This window comes from Orbicella faveolata, unplaced genomic scaffold (assembly GCF_042242905.1).
Source record: "Orbicella faveolata isolate gen_17 unplaced genomic scaffold, um_ofav_v1 contig_35, whole genome shotgun sequence".
NCBI lineage: Eukaryota > Metazoa > Cnidaria > Anthozoa > Scleractinia > Merulinidae > Orbicella > Orbicella faveolata.
This window is the reverse complement of record NW_028301564.1, coordinates 22167095-22185616: the sequence shown is the minus strand read 5'-3', so window position 1 is coordinate 22185616 and position 18522 is coordinate 22167095. Positions and strand designations below refer to the sequence as shown.

General features: G+C 39.7%; 1 protein-coding gene across 1 annotated transcript; it reads right to left on the bottom strand.

Moving 5' to 3' along the window:
- Positions 1 to 81: 81 nt before the first annotated feature.
- LOC110062025 (ras GTPase-activating protein-binding protein 1-like) lies at positions 82 to 16194 on the bottom strand. The gene is made up of 13 exons (XM_020768900.2): positions 16056 to 16194; positions 11507 to 11585; positions 7035 to 7136; positions 6437 to 6511; positions 6202 to 6298; positions 5755 to 5899; positions 4342 to 4444; positions 3738 to 3945; positions 3445 to 3554; positions 2776 to 2971; positions 2646 to 2683; positions 1560 to 1619; positions 82 to 944 (listed from the first exon to the last, which is right to left on the bottom strand). The coding sequence occupies exons 1-13, from the start codon at positions 16145 to 16147 to the stop codon at positions 645 to 647; spliced, it is 1605 nt and encodes a 534-aa protein (XP_020624559.2). The 5' UTR covers positions 16148 to 16194; the 3' UTR covers positions 82 to 644.
- Between the last annotated feature and the right edge of the window lie 2328 nt (positions 16195 to 18522).

Here is an 18522-nt window from a genome sequence, read left to right as displayed (position 1 = left end):
GTGAAATCAAAATGGCGGACCGCGGGCTCAGGCTCTGTCGCTTCTGGCGTTTTCGGCTAAGAATACTAACAACAGCACCAGTTACAATATTGCAGGCTTCTTTTTATTCCTTGGTGATTCGTAATAGTGGTATCCAATATAAATACTGCAAACGTCGCATTTCCATATAACTTTGGACGGTCTCTATACTAAAAAAAGGTCACAATTATTTTTAAATCTGAAATTTCACTTCGTATAAAGTTCGCCTGTGTTGAAAGAGCGATAGAGGATGGGCAAAACCATGGCGGCATTGCGGCTCGGTGGTGTAAAAGCCTGGCTTTTCCACTTGCCTTGAAAAAATAAACGTAAGTGGCTTATTATTTAGTAACGATAAAACTCTCTAACACGACGAGCACACCGCGACACTGTATGACTATAATTACAACTACTACAACAATCTTCAACGTTATCCGCCAGCAGACAAAATGCAAACCAGCCCGCCATGTTGTTCGGCCGACAACACATTATACATGAAAACGACATAAAAGCTTTCTAGGAAGTGAAAAGGAAAAAAAAACAAAAACGCCACCATGGCTGTCTGCTTGCTTTTGTCTTTTGTTTTCCTTGGGAATAATTTATGCTACTTCTCTCAACGTCGCACCATACTACTTGTATTTCCCGCCACGACCCCCGCTGTCCCGACGCCCGCCCGATCGCCCGCTAGATCCAGACCCTGCGTTTGCATTGCCAGTATTCGCTCCAAATCCTCCGCGGTTACCCGCCCGAGATCCTCCAGCGCCTCCTCGGCCAGCTTGTCCACCGCCTCCACTGCCACCCCCACGCGCGTTTCCACGCGCACCTCCGCCACCACCACCACCTCGACGATTTCCACCTCCACCGCGGCCGACTGCTCCGCTAGGCTTCTTCTCTTCAATGTTGATTTCATGGTCACCAATTTTGATTGGCTTAAAATAAAATGAATAGTAGTGGACTTAAATACAGAAAATTGTCGTGTAAAACTTTGATGTTCGTTGGTTTTACCATTCTTCCACTCCCTCTACCACTATATTTTGACATAAAGGAAATCTCAGTAAGTCCTTGTTTTCTTATCTTAGGAGTCCCTTGATACGGGCAGCACAGCGTGCAAAAAGAAGTCTTGTAAATTTTCTAATCGGACTAGTGATTTCCGTCAGAAAATTTTTCAGGAAAATCACGTGACAGAAGTACCGTAAGAGATGAACTTTTCGGGCGCTAGTGAGAATAGTTTTGGGACTAGTAAATCATAGTTCTCCCGAAAATGTTTTTTTTTTCTTTGCACCGTGGCAGCTTTGTATTGCCCATGGATAACAGTGATCAATCATCTAGCTTCTCCTCACAATAGCAATACACTGTCAAGCAGAAAGGTGGCGAGAATATGGAAAATCATCAACTATAGGATACATTTACAAGATACTTTTGGACTGTCTTCAGCCCTCTACTAATTGGGGACACTTTCAGCTTAAGCTTAGCAAGGTATACTTCCGCAATTGTTCAATTATCGCTCATATTTTTGTTTTCAGGATTTAAATATTTATACTCACTCTGTTGTTTAGAATTTGTTCCACTGGGTCAGAGCTGTTAAAGATCACAAATCCAAAGTTCTGATGAAAACCAAAAAAAGAAAAAAAGAAAAAGAATTTTAAAGGTAATGTCATCAAAAGGAAGTTACATCTGTGCAAACAGTTGCTTCATGCTTCAGAAACTAAGACACATGTTGATGAATGCAAGTCATGGTGTCATAGGCCTGCCAGTACGGCCACAAAATAGCTCCTGACCTTTAATAGACTGACCATATTCATATTCTCGCTTTTGGACTGGAACTAGCTTGCAACTGAGGCTAATGCAGAGAGTCTTTTCAAATGCAAATGGTATTGATCTCTTCTTAACCCTTTGAATACCAACTACGCCTATATGCGTAATTAATGGTCGTGCTACCACTTGTCACGTCATCAATTTAAATGTCATCAGATATTCTTGATAAGCAGATAGTAGAGCTAGGCTAGCCCTTTCCAATGGTCAGGTTTAGATATCGACGACATTCCGACGTCGCAAATCGAAAAACAACGTTATCAGTTTTGGTGCAAAAACGGTGGTAAAATGGTCCACAACGGCTATGATTGATCAAGGTCCATTTCTAGGCTTCGCCCTTAATTAACATCCAACTTTTCACTGCAGCCAGAAAGAACATACAATGCAAAAGGTAGCCAGTGTAAAAGGGCCGAGAAAAACAGAAAGGAAAGGGCCAACAAACAAAATTGAGAACGGTTAATGGCAAAAAAAAAAAAAAAAGGAGTCCAAATTTTGGCTTATGCGCATGCCCGTAATTGAAGTTTTGCTCAATTTTGTACCTAATACTCGAAAAATCTCTCCTTTTAGTGAAAAAAAAAAGCTTTTTTTAGCAAAAGTTAGGCTTATTTAGCGTCATGGCAGCTAAAAAACCTGACTAAACGGTTAAAAACGGTATTTTTTGGCGAAAGTTTGGTATTCAAAGGGTTAATGATATTCCCCCGCATGAACCTCCATTGCAAGCTAGTTCCAGTACAATATCGAGAATACGAAAATTGAATGAGCTGATATTCACAATGAAGGGGAAAAAAATAAAGCTGAAATATAACAGAACTTCCTACCTTGGGATTGAGCCTGATTTCCAGTATTGTTCCATACTCTGAAAAGCAGCAAATGACAAAAAGGACAACATCAGAATTAATAAACTCTACTTTTTGTTTTTACTGCAAAGCATTTTCTAATGTTACTTACTACAAAACACATTTCGCACTTCATCATCCTTGACTCCAGGAGGCAAATTACCAATAAACACCTGATGATTATCAGGTGCATTCCGTGCCGTCAGTCTTGCCTCTCTACTGCTCATTCCTCCACGGGTTTCCTTGGAGGGGCGGGCAGGGGCAGCCTGGGGTCTAGGTGGTGGTGGTAAGACAGCCTGAGCAGGAGACTGGAGACAAAGAGCAAATAAAGTAATTTAAAACAAATGCAGTAAACAAGTACCCAAGTGTTTATTTTGCTTTGTTTTGTTTCTGTGTGTGATAGTTTGTATTAGACTGTTCGCAGCCTCTTTATTTTGCAACGCATTCAAAAGAAAAAGCGAATGAAGTGATTACAAGCTCGAAGAACGAGGGGTGGGGCTGGGGAGGTGAGTGACACAAGCTAAACAAATATTCTGCTCATTCCCCACCCCCTACCCTGTGAAGTATCCCATTTTACGCTGAAGTCTAGTTCTCTCGTGATTCAATCTGTGCGTTCAATAAAAATAAGGGAAATAAAGGGCTGTGAACAGCCTACGTTTGTATACCTTTCCAAATTTTGCCTATGTTCTGCAGCCATTGAAAAGAGAAAAGTTCTCTCACGCAGGTTTGAAAGGTACATGTAAGCCTCCCACCACAGACAAATTCTCCATGTAACACTCACCTGTTGTGTCTGTCTCACAGGGCGTGAGTTTGTAGCTGGAGCAGAGTTAGATTGACCTGATGGTGCACGAGATGCAGCAAGGGCAGCCCAGGTCTTTGGCTTCTCTGGTACTGCAAGAAAATTGCACAACTTTATTTACTAGGTAAACTCAATCTAAAGCAACACAGAAAACCACATCATATGAATTAAGAGGCTGATGTTTGGTCCAGCAAGAAAGACTGATATAACTGTTGTTTACAGTGAGGGCAACAGGGCGCCCTTGAGTGGTAAGAAAAAAGCTTCAAGTGTGGTACCTGATTCAACAGGCTCACCAGAGACATCCTCTAAAGGTGCCTCTAGTTCAGGCCCTGGCTCTTCAGGCTCCTCCTCCTCTTCGACATCTTCCTGCTCTTCTTCATAAGGAGCCTCAGCAGGTTGTCCATCAGTAAGTGGAGAAACAGCTTCCTCCTCCTCCACTGGTTGAGTGACTTGTATTTCTTTGGCAGATTCATGATGAGGAATCTGAAGCAATCATAGTCAGAATGATGTGAACAATATAATATTAAATTTGGACATTTGACTCATTTCACAAAATACATGTAGCTATCAACTTTAATTTTTAAAGTTGCAACCTTTTGTTGTATACATGTAATTAATAGCCCTCCAGGATTATTTCCTGGAAAAAAAATTTTGCTGAACAAACACTTTGGAGGATTCTCTATTGAAATGAGTGGTTTGAGCTTTCCAAAAAAAGCGTACTACTTTCAAGTGTTGGAAAATGTTCTTGAAAGCATTCTCAGCATTCAAACATGACCAGACACCTGAGCCCTTAAAAAGAGCTACTAGAATGACCAGCATTATTTCAGGGTTGACTTATTTCAATTACATTAAGCAAGATTAAAATACTAGCCACATTACCTGTGGCTGCTTGTCAATGACGACTTCTTGCAGTTCTAGTGATTCTTCTTCATTGCCATCATCTTCATCGACCAGTGGCTCTTGGTTCATCAAACTTCCAGGACTACAACATATAAATAGCAGGATAGACATTACAGTAAGGTAAAGGTAAAGTCTGCATGCAAGCCAAGTGGCCCATCAGGCCGGAGCTTATCCCAGTTTCTGTAGCATGAAGCGACTAGGAGTATTTCTACTCCCCCCTGGATGGGATGCTAGTTCATCGCAGGGTTACCCCCAACATTAAGTTCGCCGGTACCCATTTATACACCTGGGTGGAGAGAGGCACTTTAGAGTAAAGTGTCTTCCCAAGAACACAACACAATGTCCCCGGCCAGGGCTCGAACCCGGACTGCACGATCTGGAGACGAACGCACTAACCATGAGGCCACCGCGCCTCCCACAAGACATTACAGTGGAGCCCCAATAATAACGTCACAAAAAGCTATGAAAATTAAGCTTTATTAACTGGGTGGGCATAGTAATGGGGTAGAGGCAGATTTCACTGAGTGATGTCTTAACATATGTATCAAAATTGCACTTCTGAACAATTGTTATTAAATATCCAGACTGTAGATATAATTACCCCCCAGCACTAAGTTCGCCGGTACCCATTTATACACCTGGGTGGAGAGAGGCACTGTGAGAGTAAAGTGTCTTCCCAAGAACACAACACAATGTCCCCGGCCAGGGCTCGAACCCGGACCGCACGATCCGGAGACGAACGCACTAACCATGAGGCCACCGCACCTCCCACAAGACATTACAGTGGAGCCCCATTAATAACATCACAAAAAGCTATGAAAATTGAGCTTTATTAACTGGGTGGGCATAGTAATGGGGTAGAGGCAGATTTCACTGAGTGATGTCTTAACATATGTATCAAAATTGCACTTCTGAACAATTGTTATTAAATATCCAGACTGTAGATATAATTACCTCCCAGCACTAAGTTTGCCGGTACCCATTTATACACCTGGGTAGAGAGAGGTACTGTGAGAGTAAAGTGTCTTGCCCAAGTATGTAACACAATGTCCCCAGCAGAGTAAATAAATTGAAAAAAAAAAAAAAACAATGTCCCAGCGGCCAGGGCTTGAACCCGGACCGCTCGATTTGGAGACGAGGACACTAACCATGAGGCCACCGTGTCTCCCATGGACTAGCATCCCATCCAGGGGGTAGTAGAAATACTCCTAGTTGCTTCATGCTACAGAAACCGGGATAAGCTCCGGCCTGATGGGCCACTTGGCTCGTATACAGACTTAACCCTTTTACCTTTTCAGTAGCATGACATGTAAACTATGAAACTTTGAATTCTCTGACTTCTTGATGTAAGTTTTTCTCGCTCTAGAATTCAAACACAACATAAGTAATCACCCATTAGTTTGTCCCTGATCTGCATAATACAGATTATCACTGGCACTGTCTGGAGCAATGTGTTGCTCCTCGTTAGACTGGTCATAGCTGCTGACACTGTTGTTTACTGGCACTTGCTGGGAAAGTTCCTCTTCACCTTCAGAATCTACAAAAGAAAGGTTAAAAAAAGTATAAGCCAGTTTTCTCAAGCCAAAACAAAGGTGCAAGAAATTAAATCAAGTGTTGCAAAAGTATGCACAAGAGCCTTGATGTGCTTTCCTCTGTTACAGTACTCAAGAGGTGACAGAAGCAATCAAGTTAAATGGAGAAAAATATGTGAATGTGTGGCTAAATGTACTGCTTTTGTCTATGCTTCTCTTGTTCTTTCATAACTACCTTGTATATGCTTTGTGATTAAACAAAAGGTAGTAATAATAAATTTGTTATAAACTGATGGCATCTCCTTACCAACAGTCCCATCAGCTGGCTCGTCACTTGTCTCCTCTGAAAACACTTCATCTTGATAACGGAATATGTCATTATGAACGTAATACTTTCTTGGACCCTAATTAACAAGAATATCGCATTAATAAACTTAGCACTGGTAGCAGCTTACAATGTAACAATAACTGGAACCATGGTTCACACACCCTTGGTAAATTGTGGTCATTGAAATTGAAAGTCAACAGAGATTAGTAACTACCTCGCCAGGAGCCAAGACAAAGGTCTGCATAAACCTCCTCATGGGCTGTCCATTATTGGATAGTTCACCAGACACCTGAAACAAAAGGAACCCGACAAAAATATAGAATTTTCTTCTTACAAAACCCTTTTGATCTTAGGACAGCTGAAATTATGAATTAGAAGAATCACAAAAGTTTTTGGATGAGATGTACATTGTAGACCTGTTGCAAAATGTTTAACAACTGTCCTGACACAACAAAATTTAGCTTACTGGCCCGGGTTGTTCAAAAGGTGAATAAGGCTATTGCCAGGTGGATAAATCACTATCCACTGTAGTGGAAAGCATGGTAAAGTTCTGTCCACACTTATCTGCAGGATAGAGTTTTATTCCATGGATAACTTTATCCATCTTTCAAACAACTCGAGCCTCATACAATTGCACTTATCAACTTATTAACTATTGAGCTTGGGAAAAATTCAGTTAGCTTTGTTACCATATTTTTTCCCTAGAGATCTGTAACGAGACTACAGAATATTTTGAATTCATTCTTTTGACACATCAGAATCCAGATTCAGTGTGAATTCTATTTACATAGACATGTACTGTATGTATTTACCTGCACTACCACTCCTCCACCAACAGTGGAGTGACTGTCTACTTGTCTGATCTTCGTGTGGCAGTCATGAAAATTGAGTTCTTTGATCTTGGTGTAGATTGCCTGTGGGGAAAATACTCACTGTAAACAGACGGTTCACTCAAAGAACATACAGAATGCAGAAGGTTACAAGTACCAGGTAAAGTTCAGGAGTTTCATGCCCCAGGTGTATTGAGAATTAACATTTGAAGAAGCTAGTAATAAAAGGGGATAAGTGACGATTTTGGTTGCTTTTCTTTTTTCTTGCTCCAAATTAGCTGAATTTTTGCATGTGGTCTTCAATGTAATAGAAAAACGTGTTCCTGTATTTTTGCCGCTGGTTTTTGCTTCGCTTTATAAAGACGCCGCTAGGAAAACCTAGTGGTTTTTTGCATACGCAATATCCTGAAAACGAAGCAAGGTTTAGCACAAAAACTACGGGACATTGCTAAACATACCTAAACAAAACTCTATGCGAAATTTGGAGCGTTTTCGACAAAGTTCACTTTTGATTAAAATACCTAATGCCCTTTTCCCGCCGAGGCTGCAAATAAACGAAGCCGGGCCTTTGTTATGATAAACAGAGCTGATCCTTTGTTATAATAACCAAGCCAAGCCTTTGTTATAAGTCGAAGTCTCGCCTCGGTTTATCATAACAAAGGATCGGCCCGCCGCGACCGCAGGGACTTTGATCTCACTTAGAAAGCAGCAAAATGTCAATTTCACGCAACGTATAAGCTCAAAAATGTTGATTTTAGGTCAAAAAAGGTTTAAATGTTGATTTCACGTTAACGCGTGACGGCAAGGATGTTGGTTTCACTTAGAAACCAGCAAAATGTCAATTTAACGCAGCGCATAAGCTCAATGATGTTTATTTCAGGTCTAAGTAGGTTGAAATGTTGATTTCACGTTAACGCATGACGGCAAGGAGGTTGATTTCTCTTAGAAACCAGCAAAATGTCAATTCCACGCAACGTATAAGCTCAAAAATGTTGATTTCAGGTCAAAAAAAGGTGTAAATAAAAATAAAACAAAACAAATAAACATTTCAATAAACACTTTTTCAAATACGGCAAGGTCTTCAATGGCTAAAAAATCACGAGATAAAACATAGTTTTCGACAAACGCGATCGTAGCTTTATGTCACGCACCGCCATAACTTCCAAGTTCAAAATGCGCTGGTACCTCTTATGCCTGATGAGGACAACAACTTTGGCGGCTGTTTAGTTTTGGATTTAAGAATTTGATGACTCCACGTGAAAACGCTCTATAAATAGGGCTGACAGATTAACAGATTAACCCTTCTGCGCAACGTACGGGTCTCCATACATCTGCATGTCCCCTGATCCCAGAAGCTCAAAACACTACAAATCATGCCGATTTGAAATAAAATCAACGCAAACTGGATCACAGATCTGTTACAATCGATCGCCACTAGCTGGCCATTATTATGTTTAAATCTAGTTACCAGTTCGAGAAACGTCCGCAGAACGTAATCGCAATGCATGCCGGGAAGGGTCTTTACACCTCGTGCGCGGGAAGACATGGCGGTCGATACAAGACAAATTTTATCACTCTAAAACCAGTTCTCGCTTTCCAAACTTTGACGCTAGCAATGCTTGGCAAATGGGCCACAACTCACCAGAGGGTATTTTTCTTGGGCAAGAACTGCTCTTGGACTTTGCTACCTGGCTCGATCTGACTTCGAACGCCGATAACACGATTACGGAATATCAGCTGCCTTCGAAGTTTCAGAACACATTTTGATTCTTTAAAACGTGCTGATGACTTACGGGTTTATCGAGGCTTTATGATGCCTCTCAACCACCAGGTAGGCACACAAGGTACTTTAAAACAATGCTTAAGATATTAGTTGACAGAGCTCTAATGCGGCACATCTCTTTTTTGTTTGATGGCATTTCGTTTGACGCTCGATCGATTCACGTGTTGTGTTCACGTCACAATAACCGGTGTAAACAATCCGTTCCCAGATTTCCGCTCTATATGCTGTGGGATTTGGTTTTGACTTCATACACTATAAACAGTCTGCCTGTTTGCTGTTCAACAAATAAACTCCTAAAGACATGGCTAGGAAAAGCCAAGTTTTTTGCCTACGTTTTAACTCGAAAACAAAGCAAAAACCAGCGACAAAAATACAGAACCACATTTTTCTATTACATTGAAGACCACATGCAAAACTTCAGCTAATTTGGAGCAAGAAAAAAGAAAAGCAACCAAAATCGTCACTTATCCCCTTTTATGACTAGCTTCTTCATTTATAATAATTTGTCACTAAAAACTTTCACTTTCTTTTGAGAACTAAGTATTTATGTTTTTCTATTTCAATTCAAAGGCCTTAGTTGTTTTTGCCTCTAGTTAAGGCCTTTACTGTCACTTGCATCTAAGCGTGAACACGTGATGCTGAAACATGCTCTAATTGGATGTCAAACGTGGCATGATTCGTTATCAAACATTTAGAGTTTATCCGACCATAATGCGAAAATGTTCACTCAAAACTTTTCACTTTGAAAACTCAAAATGTTCACCATCAACAAATACTATAAAAGTACTAGAAGTAAAACCAATTTTCGTGAAAGGCGTATGCATATTGACACAGGTTAGGGTCAATTTCTCTGAAGAAGTCTTCAATGTCCGATCTTTCTGCCATTTCATGTGCTGAACGTTTAGCGCGAAAAGTTCGTGTTACGGTCTGCTAAACTTCAAATGTTTGATGACCAATCATGCCATGTTTGACACCCAATTAGAGCATGTTTCTATTGCAACTTTTGACAAGGGTAAAAAAAGCTTTCATATTAATCTGGTGTCATCGTAAGGTTCATTAGGGTTCTTGGCCTTAGAGTGAAAACTAACGTCAGCACTTACTAAAACACAGTCTGTGAAATACAAGTCAAGATATCAGTTAGTTATCTTCTTATCAGTATGGCCCAGCTTTGATTGTAACCCTAAATGGGAAGAAAGGTAATGGTAGGGTGCCAGAGTGTTGTTTTTTTAACGTCTAAGAAACTAGAAGTATTTCTACTCCCCCCTGAATGGGATGTCTGTCCATCACAGGGTTTATTCTCCACCCTTCTACACTGAAATTTGCTAGTACCCATCTATACATCTGGGTGGAGAGAGGCACTGAGAGAGTAAAGTGTCTTGGTCAACAACATGATGCAATAACCTTGGTCATAGTATCACGACATACAGTTTTCTTGTTTCTTGCTGAGCTCCAATGTTTACTCCACTGTACTTGTAATGTACACTGGGTGTGCTTATAAAACATTACTTTCTTCCCTTTCCAAAATCGCCTTAAAAAATGCCAGGGGCAGCTTACAAAAACCAATTACAAAATAGCCCAAAGAAAATATGTACACTGATTGGTTTAAAATGGTGTTTCTTTAACTCGATAGAGAAACAGAACTAGCATGAGTTGTTGAAGTAATGATGGTGCGAGCAAAGAGAATTTATATTCTGATGATCAAAGTAAACCAGTTGTTTTCTTTTTTCACTGCAAAATTTTCTTAACAAAACAAAAACACATGTTCTCTGTGTTTCTATTGAGGAATAGGGCGCGATCCATTCAACCAAGATTTGTGGAAATTTTGGTCTAAAATTGAATGGATTGGGTCGCTCCAACCAGAAAAGTTTCAAAAAAATCGGTCCACCCTGAGGTGGATCACTTTTCTTGGTTGGACTGGTCTGATTGAAATGGACCGTTCCACTTGACCATTCTGACCCATTCTAAATCCCAGTACCTCGATGGTCTGTATTTTCCATGTACAACAGGGGGGGAAACACTTATCAGTGCAGCTTTTATGGATTGTTAACAGCGGATCTATCGGTGTTACTCATACATCCATGTGCAGTTACAACAGGTCTGTAGCTGCTCTGCAAGCCAAGTGTAGGTTTTGGCTGTTAACCGCTCTTAAAGACAACTTACATGTATTTCCCGAGAGAATTTGGAACATTCTTTTCGTCATTCAAAACTGATGTTTGAACTCATATGGCAAATATCTGGGAACAGTCTGCCCAAAATAACCCATTATACTGGTTAAATTACTACACATGAAACAGCTCATACTATCATTGATTAATGATATCACCATCAAAATCGTCATCTAGCTCTAATACGAGTAACAGTGATCCAGCATCCTCCATTTTAAATGAGTTTTGTGAGTGGAATGGAATGAGGACCGTTCAGACCCATTGCGATCCATTTGACACCAAGAAATTTTCGAACCTCAGCCTGGAAATTTTTACTGAACGCCCATGGAAACACTCATGGACATCTAGGAGAACTCTCAAAACTGTGGAAACACTCGCCTGTCGGCTCATTCCTTCAGCACTTCTCATTCTCCCAAACTTCCACTTGTGTTGCTATAACTCGATAGGAACACAGCACATGTCTTCTATTTCTTAACTACATTTTGCAGCGTGGGAAATCTTCTTACCTCTTGACCAATCACAGGGGGTTCAGTAGGGCCATTCTCTGCCCTCCCATGGAGAAACCAGGATTGTTTTGTGTAAAACCTGCAAATAACCAAGAATATCAGTTGATACAGCTGTCATAACAACAACAGCTGTACATGCAGCTCTACATGCAGCTCTACATCTGTTGTTGCCAAGCAAAGGAGAACAAGAAGATCTTTTAGATCTTATAACCGCGCTTTTAAAATTTAACTGTTTGCTTAGCACTACCGTCGGAATGTAGTGCACATTTCAAAGCAGTCATTGATGATTCTTTTCTTACTGTAGACATCACATCACTTGATCAACACAAACTGTATTATTGCACCATCAGTGGTAGCCATTGACAGATCTCCGATGACGTAATGGTCCTAATCTAGAACTTTCTTCGGGATATGTATGGTCATGAACGATATGAACCACACGATAATAACACTATTAACAACAGCTTTCTTTCTTTAAAGACATGATTAAATTTGATTGGTGTTTTCCACGAGTAAAGGGCTAGCAAAGTAGTCACGTAATTTAATAATGAAACTCTATCCCGACCGATGTATCGATTTTGGTCACTCCAGTGGCTACAGATTGAAAACGTGACAGGAAATTGGCGTTACTTTCGATTCTCACCAAATTTGGACAGTGGGATGATCTCATCATTAGCCAATTACAGACCATTTTTCAGCTCTTTTCGTCACATCCTCCCCCCTCGGGAGAATTTGTCAAGTTAGCCAATTTAGTATGCAAGCCACCGTAACGGTGGTCGCTGTCGGCGAAATGTTTATTTGCTCAAAATTGGGGCAAAATCTTTCGGAGATGGAAGTCAGGACATTTGTAAGGATACAGAAAGTAATATGGGACCAGTTGGTGGCTTCTAAGGCTGAATTTATCCAGGAGTAAGCTGTATTTTCGTTTTCGTGCGAAAGCCACGCGGTGAAATATTATCGGTTTGTTCTGCTGTCTTGTTCTGTTTTTTCTCTTGGTCATTTTTGTAGCCCGCCGAGGCCATTCTTTCGTCTAAATGAGTTGAAAAAAGTTCGAAAAAGATGTCCCCATTCAAGTTTAAGCTCTCAGGCGATAATTCTGGAGTTTTTTGGCCGAAACGTCGGCTTTGTTATGTTCGTGTTTTTCGGTTGCTATGGGCGACCGTTGCTCCCTTTGTTAAGTCAAGTCTGGGGAGTGAGGTCACAAAAAAATTCTAATTAATTCTGGTTTTGTTCGATTTCGCTGAAATTTTAGCATGATAAAGCTGGATTGTTAAGGAATAGATTTACCTTCTGCCGATGTGTGGTAGCTATTAACGCTAAAGTGATACATCGCTTCGATGTCAGGGTTTTGAAGAAATTTTTTTGCAACGTGTAGGTTCGGCGTGATTTTGTAATCTGAGATTTCTGTTGACCCTGAGGAAACAAGGTTTGGCGAGTAAACATTACAGGTTGCGTAATTCAAAGTTGGCCGAGTGGAGATCTGCGTCTGGCCTCCGACAAAAAAAAAATAAAAAAAAAATAAACCAAGGGTAGAACATGAACCGCGCTCGGCCCATGGCCGCGCGGTTAAAAAACAAAAACATTTCTAAACCTAGCATCTTCAGTGCACTGGTCAGATACTACCACAAGGTTTTTTGTGTGGGATACCTGTGCAGTGCTGGAAATAATTTTTCTTCTTTAACAGGACATGTGTCCTTTCAAATCTTCATTTTGGTCGGATATCTTATCAATTTGACCGGACACTAATTTGCATAATTGATTAGCATAATTAATTAGCATAATAAAATTTATTGGCATACTGTAAAGATTTTCAATACAAATCGTTCAACACTGCGTTTAAATTTGATTTATTTATCATTTATGATGATTATATGACTTAGTCTACAAGATGACTGCATGGATCTCTCCTGGTTATCTCCTGATTATATGTTCTTCAAGAAAACCTAGTTTCCTACTGAATTTTACCATTAAAGGGACACAGTCAGCTTTAGGACTGCACTGACCTGGACACTTCTTTTCTCACTTTGAAAAAAGTTCACCTCAACCTGAAATCAAAGTACATCTAGAAATCCGCTTCAATCTTTGCAGTGTTTTTCTTGATTTTCAATCGTTCACTGAAAAACCTGTTTTTGAGTGTGCTTTTCCTCAATCCTTTGATATTATTTTTATCACATTTGGTTAAAAACAGTATGGATCGCATCTATTTGATAGGCAAATTAGCTATGAAATGGTATCTAATGTGCATATGCACCAGCTGACTGTGTGCCTTTAAAGCAGGAGCCCATCACTAGGAGTGTACAACTACCCCAATTATTCCTGTCCCGGCGGTTTCACAGACCCATCTATTTTTATTTTGAATTTACCACGAATTCAGCCCCCCCCCCCCCCCCCCCCAGGAACCTCAGTGACCAATCACAAGCATGGACTTTATAGTTTCACCAAAAGATTAGGTCGACATGTCCACCTGAGGCCGCCATTTTTCTCCTTACTGATTTGTGCTCATATAGACCGGAACTGACCTTTCTTGTGGGAAAAGAAACCTAAAAATAGACCGTTCTGTAAAAATACCATGACATAGGCTTAGTATGGGAGTTGCAGGCTCCTAGTGATGGGCTCCTGACCAAAGTTGACTCAAGGGTACAAACATGAAGTGCTAACAGCATATCGCAATGCACATAGTGCATAATAGGGTGATTTCTGAAGAGTATTTTATTTGGCAAGTACAAGATAAACACTTCTGCTTTATGATATGGCTTTTCCGTTCTCTGTATGTGTGTTTGTGTCTGTGTGTGTGTGTGTGTGAATGAAATCGTGTCCTGTTTTTTTTTTTTTTTTCATATATTCTGTAACTTTACTGCAATATTTTTTCTGCTTGGCCCAGCCACTCGATTAGCCTTAGCTATTTCTAAGTGGCTGTGCTCTGTTTTTCATTGTTATTTTTTTACATTGCATGTATTTATTTTTATTGTAAAATTTTTCTGGGCACGAAATAAAGATTGTTGTTGTTGTTGTAAGCCCAAAATGGGCTCCTGGATATGGCTCAAACTGTCAGAGGCAAGGGCCTAAAATTAAAAAAAAATCTTGAGTTGCCATTTGGCAACTAAGTGATAACAATCAAGCAGGAATTTTACTCAGATAAGGACTCAATGCTTAAAGTCTGTAAAGAAAAAATTTCCAAGACTCTTTTGGCTGCTAATTTTGTATACGTAGCTAATGTAATGTCTGTGAAGGATTCATGCATTTCAAGAGACAAAATCGGTAGGCATACATGACGTACTCAATGCTCAAGGGTTTGCAATGCATTATAGGACGATTTCAAACACGAGCACCCATTTGCAAGTTTTCTGATGTGAGGGAATCCTTTACAGCAAAGCAAACGGATAGATTGCTTTCTTTTCTTATGTTGAATGTTGAATTCTTTTATTATGTTGAATGTTATAGAAGCAAAGGTCTTTCACTATGTAGTTCTGGAAGGACATAATGTCTGAGAAAATAACCGTTATTGATCATCAACACAGAGAAATGAAGTCGCCATTATGGTAGCCTTTGAATGCAGACGTATTTTTGGCTGTCGACCAGAATTTTTGGCCGCCAAAGATAAAAATTTCAGCCGCAGTAGCAACCGTACTGGTCGCAATATCAAGCCTTTTAACAATGTATCTAACCAAATTTTATGGATGGACAATAACTTGGTGTTTATAAAATGTTCGGACATCGTGTCTGATCATACTGTGAAATTGGCCGGCCATATTCAAAATTTGGTTGGACAATGTGCGATGACCAACTGTTATTCCAGCCCTGCTGTGGTATCCCACACTGTTGTCATTGGCTCATGTTCATTAATGCAAATGAGGTATTTCACAAACGTACCCTTTGGGTACCAATTTTTCTTAAAGTAAAGACCTCCCACAAGTACATGAAGTGGGCCCCTGAAAGTAGGGATAGAATTTCAAGGAAGGAGCAACCTCAAATATGATGTAACTTGTTATTTCCATTGCCTCCCATAACCACTGATACAAAATGATTTAGATGATCCTTTATACAAACACTGTATATATGTACATGTAATTATGTTTAACATTTTAGATTATGAGCTGGAGATTTCAAATGAGTGATACTTTAACGAAGGTGCAGCCCAAATCAACTATCATGCATAGAAATTGACAGCACATAATCTAATTATTGTTTTTAATTAACACAAGTCTACTAGTCATTCAAAACTTAAACTAAATCCTCTTCACAGACACTTCAAAAGGGCTAATTGAAGAGTAATCCCACCATGCTAAATAAGCGCAACAACATCCACCATATGTTTGTACATTTAGGTAGCTGTTAGTTGTACAGCCAGTGTCTAACACCCCTTAAAGTAACTAAAGCAAAAACTTACTTGGACGCAAAATGGCTTTCAAATTTGAGACCAGCCATTTATAATCATTGCAATGCTCCTCAAAAAATATATTTCATCACCCTCTCCTTCAAAAAATCTCACTAAAAGGACCTTATACACCCTTGTGCAATTACTATTATAACAATAATATTATTATTATACCTGTGAATCTGCACAGGTTCTTGATTCAGGAGGGTGTAATACTGCCGGACAAATTCTCGTCCAACACATTGAGGGGATGGCACCGTCACCATCTCTTACTGAAAGGAAAGAAATAAAAACAACAACTTTAAAACTGAGTCAGAATAAATGGCAAGCCAAGTTCAAGGCTACACATAAGTTAAAAGAACTATAAAACTCATACAGTATACAACATGATTAAGGTAATAACTAACAAATACAGAGCATACTGATCTGTAAATTGGTATGAAATGGGTATCAAAAATCCATGTTGCCTATGAACTGAATACGTCCCCCTCTTTTTTTTTCTTCAATTGATACATGTACTAGCAAACACAGTAGCCAAGTTCTTTGCATCAGTAGTTCTTATCCCATGTTTTTAGGGTGCATTTCTTTGGAAAAATACATGATTGGATTCTTGACTGGAAAAATCGGATTTTGACTTACTTTGCTACAAAGATGAATCCAAGATCACTTGGATCAATATGTGCAAGGATTCTTCCATTCCTTTGATGCACCATGATCTGGGTGATCTTGGATTAATCTGTTAAGTAAAGAAACACAAAATCCATTTATGGATTTAAGAATCCAATCTTGTGTTTTTTTTAATGAAAAGCACCCTTGTACATCAATTACATTACAAGTTTTGGCTAACAGTTGTTGTTCTTTCATTCGTTTTTTAATAAAAATCTGAGACAAAAACATTATCATCCACACATGTCAATAAAAGCTAAAGGTTCATTTGGAACCAAAATTCAATGCAAACAATACGGTAGTCTGAAAATGATCCTTGCAGTCTGTTGGAACAATATTGCATGTAGTGTAGTAGCAAAACCATTCCTTTAGTTTGCAGATATTCTAATATGGAAGATTTACCTCAAATGCACAACTAAGAGATGTGGAATACATATATTTTGCCCATCGATTTTAGAGATGTATCAACTAAATGATATTATCTGCTCTTCAATTGACCAGGTGTCAAGAGACTCATAACTGGACAGCTGATAATAACCTTGCACTTCAAGGTTTTCTCTCATTTTACCTCACACAATTAGATTCAATTTGATGTTATTGCTTGAAGTCAAATTCACAATAAATGAGAATCAACACTAAACTAAAAACACACTACACTTTGTCAGCTAACATAGCAGATATTTCTTTAACTTTATGACTGTTTCAGCAAGATGATAGGAAAATATTGTTAAAAAAATCGGCGTAATTATCGATGAAAAACATCTTCAATGTCCTGTAACCTTTTCTTGTTGCTAATGGATACCAGCTGTCTTGTTCGCTGCACATTCGAAAAAAAGAGCTTTCGTCTTTTAGTGCTACAACTAGGATAATATCTAATTTCGAGCCTCTTGTATAAACACGGCTTAGATGAATGCACCGGTCAAAATGTAAGCTTACAAGGAATTTTGTCCATAAATTGCCCATAGCGAAACACCCAATTTCGCACAAAATGAGCACTTTATCAATTATTTTCCTGCATGAAATGATTTTTTTCAAGCGTGAAATGAAATAATATATGGAGCCAAGGATAACAACCGGCAGTTTGAGATTTTTAAGAGAAAAAAACTGAAGTTACGAACCAAATCGACAGCATTTGGGGGACTCAAAACCTCGTCCCAACAAGAAAATTAAAACTTTCTATGCGAAGGGATCGACGAGTATATTTAAAAACGTGGCAGAGAAAGCAAAGTGACTAATAAATGTCCCTTTTCAGCAGTAACTGTAATAATCAGAACAGAATTGAAAGACCCTGCCCTGACTAACGAATGGCGCGGTTCACACACCACGCGTCGCTACACTACATGAAAGCTTCTTGCAAATTAGGTCATTAAAACACACTTGCCTTTGCAAATCCCTGTAATCAGAAAAATATACTTTTATCTGGCATCTCTCTTTCCAAATGACCAAATCGCAAGGCTATTCCATGGGGCAAACGGGCGATTTTCCTCTTCTTTCGAACCAAATTTTCATGCTCCTCCAACAAAAATCACATGCTCGCAGTCACTGCGCAACTAGGTCCAGTCTCCCCTGATCGCCTCAAAATTCAAAGTGAGGCTAAAGCCTCGGTTCGGTATCTTTTTATCATTGTGAAACGGGTTGTGAGTTGAGCTGAGCTGGGCCAGGCTGGTAGAAAGACTGACTGAAGGCAACACTCGTTGGCCTCTGATTTTGGGAGGGGGATCGAGGGGGTATGTGCTCAACCTCTGGTTCCACACGTTCCTTCCCGTTACCAATGAAAATTATTTGTGATGACAAGAAATCCATCAATCTATGGGTGGGAATACTCTACACCTCCCACTTGAGTGACATATCTGCCAGTAAGAAAAAAATCACCCTCGTTCCCAGGGCCTTTTCCCTGGCTTGGCTTAAGCGTGCCCCAAAGCAAGGGTAAAGGCCTTGGGAACGAGGCTGGAGAAAAATGGACAAAAATAATAAA

Excerpts from the sequence above, each read along its gene's own strand:
- LOC110062025 (XM_020768900.2), bottom strand. The coding sequence starts at position 16,147 with ATGGTGACGGTGCCATCCCCTCAATGTGTTGGACGAGAATTTGTCCGG. Across the intron at positions 6,299-6,436 it reads TTGTCTTGGCTCCTGGCGAG|GGTCCAAGAAAGTATTACGT; the intron begins GTAGTTACTAAT and ends CTTGTTAATTAG. Across the intron at positions 1,620-2,645 it reads AAATCAGGCTCAATCCCAAG|AACTTTGGATTTGTGATCTT; the intron begins GTAGGAAGTTCT and ends GGTTTTCATCAG.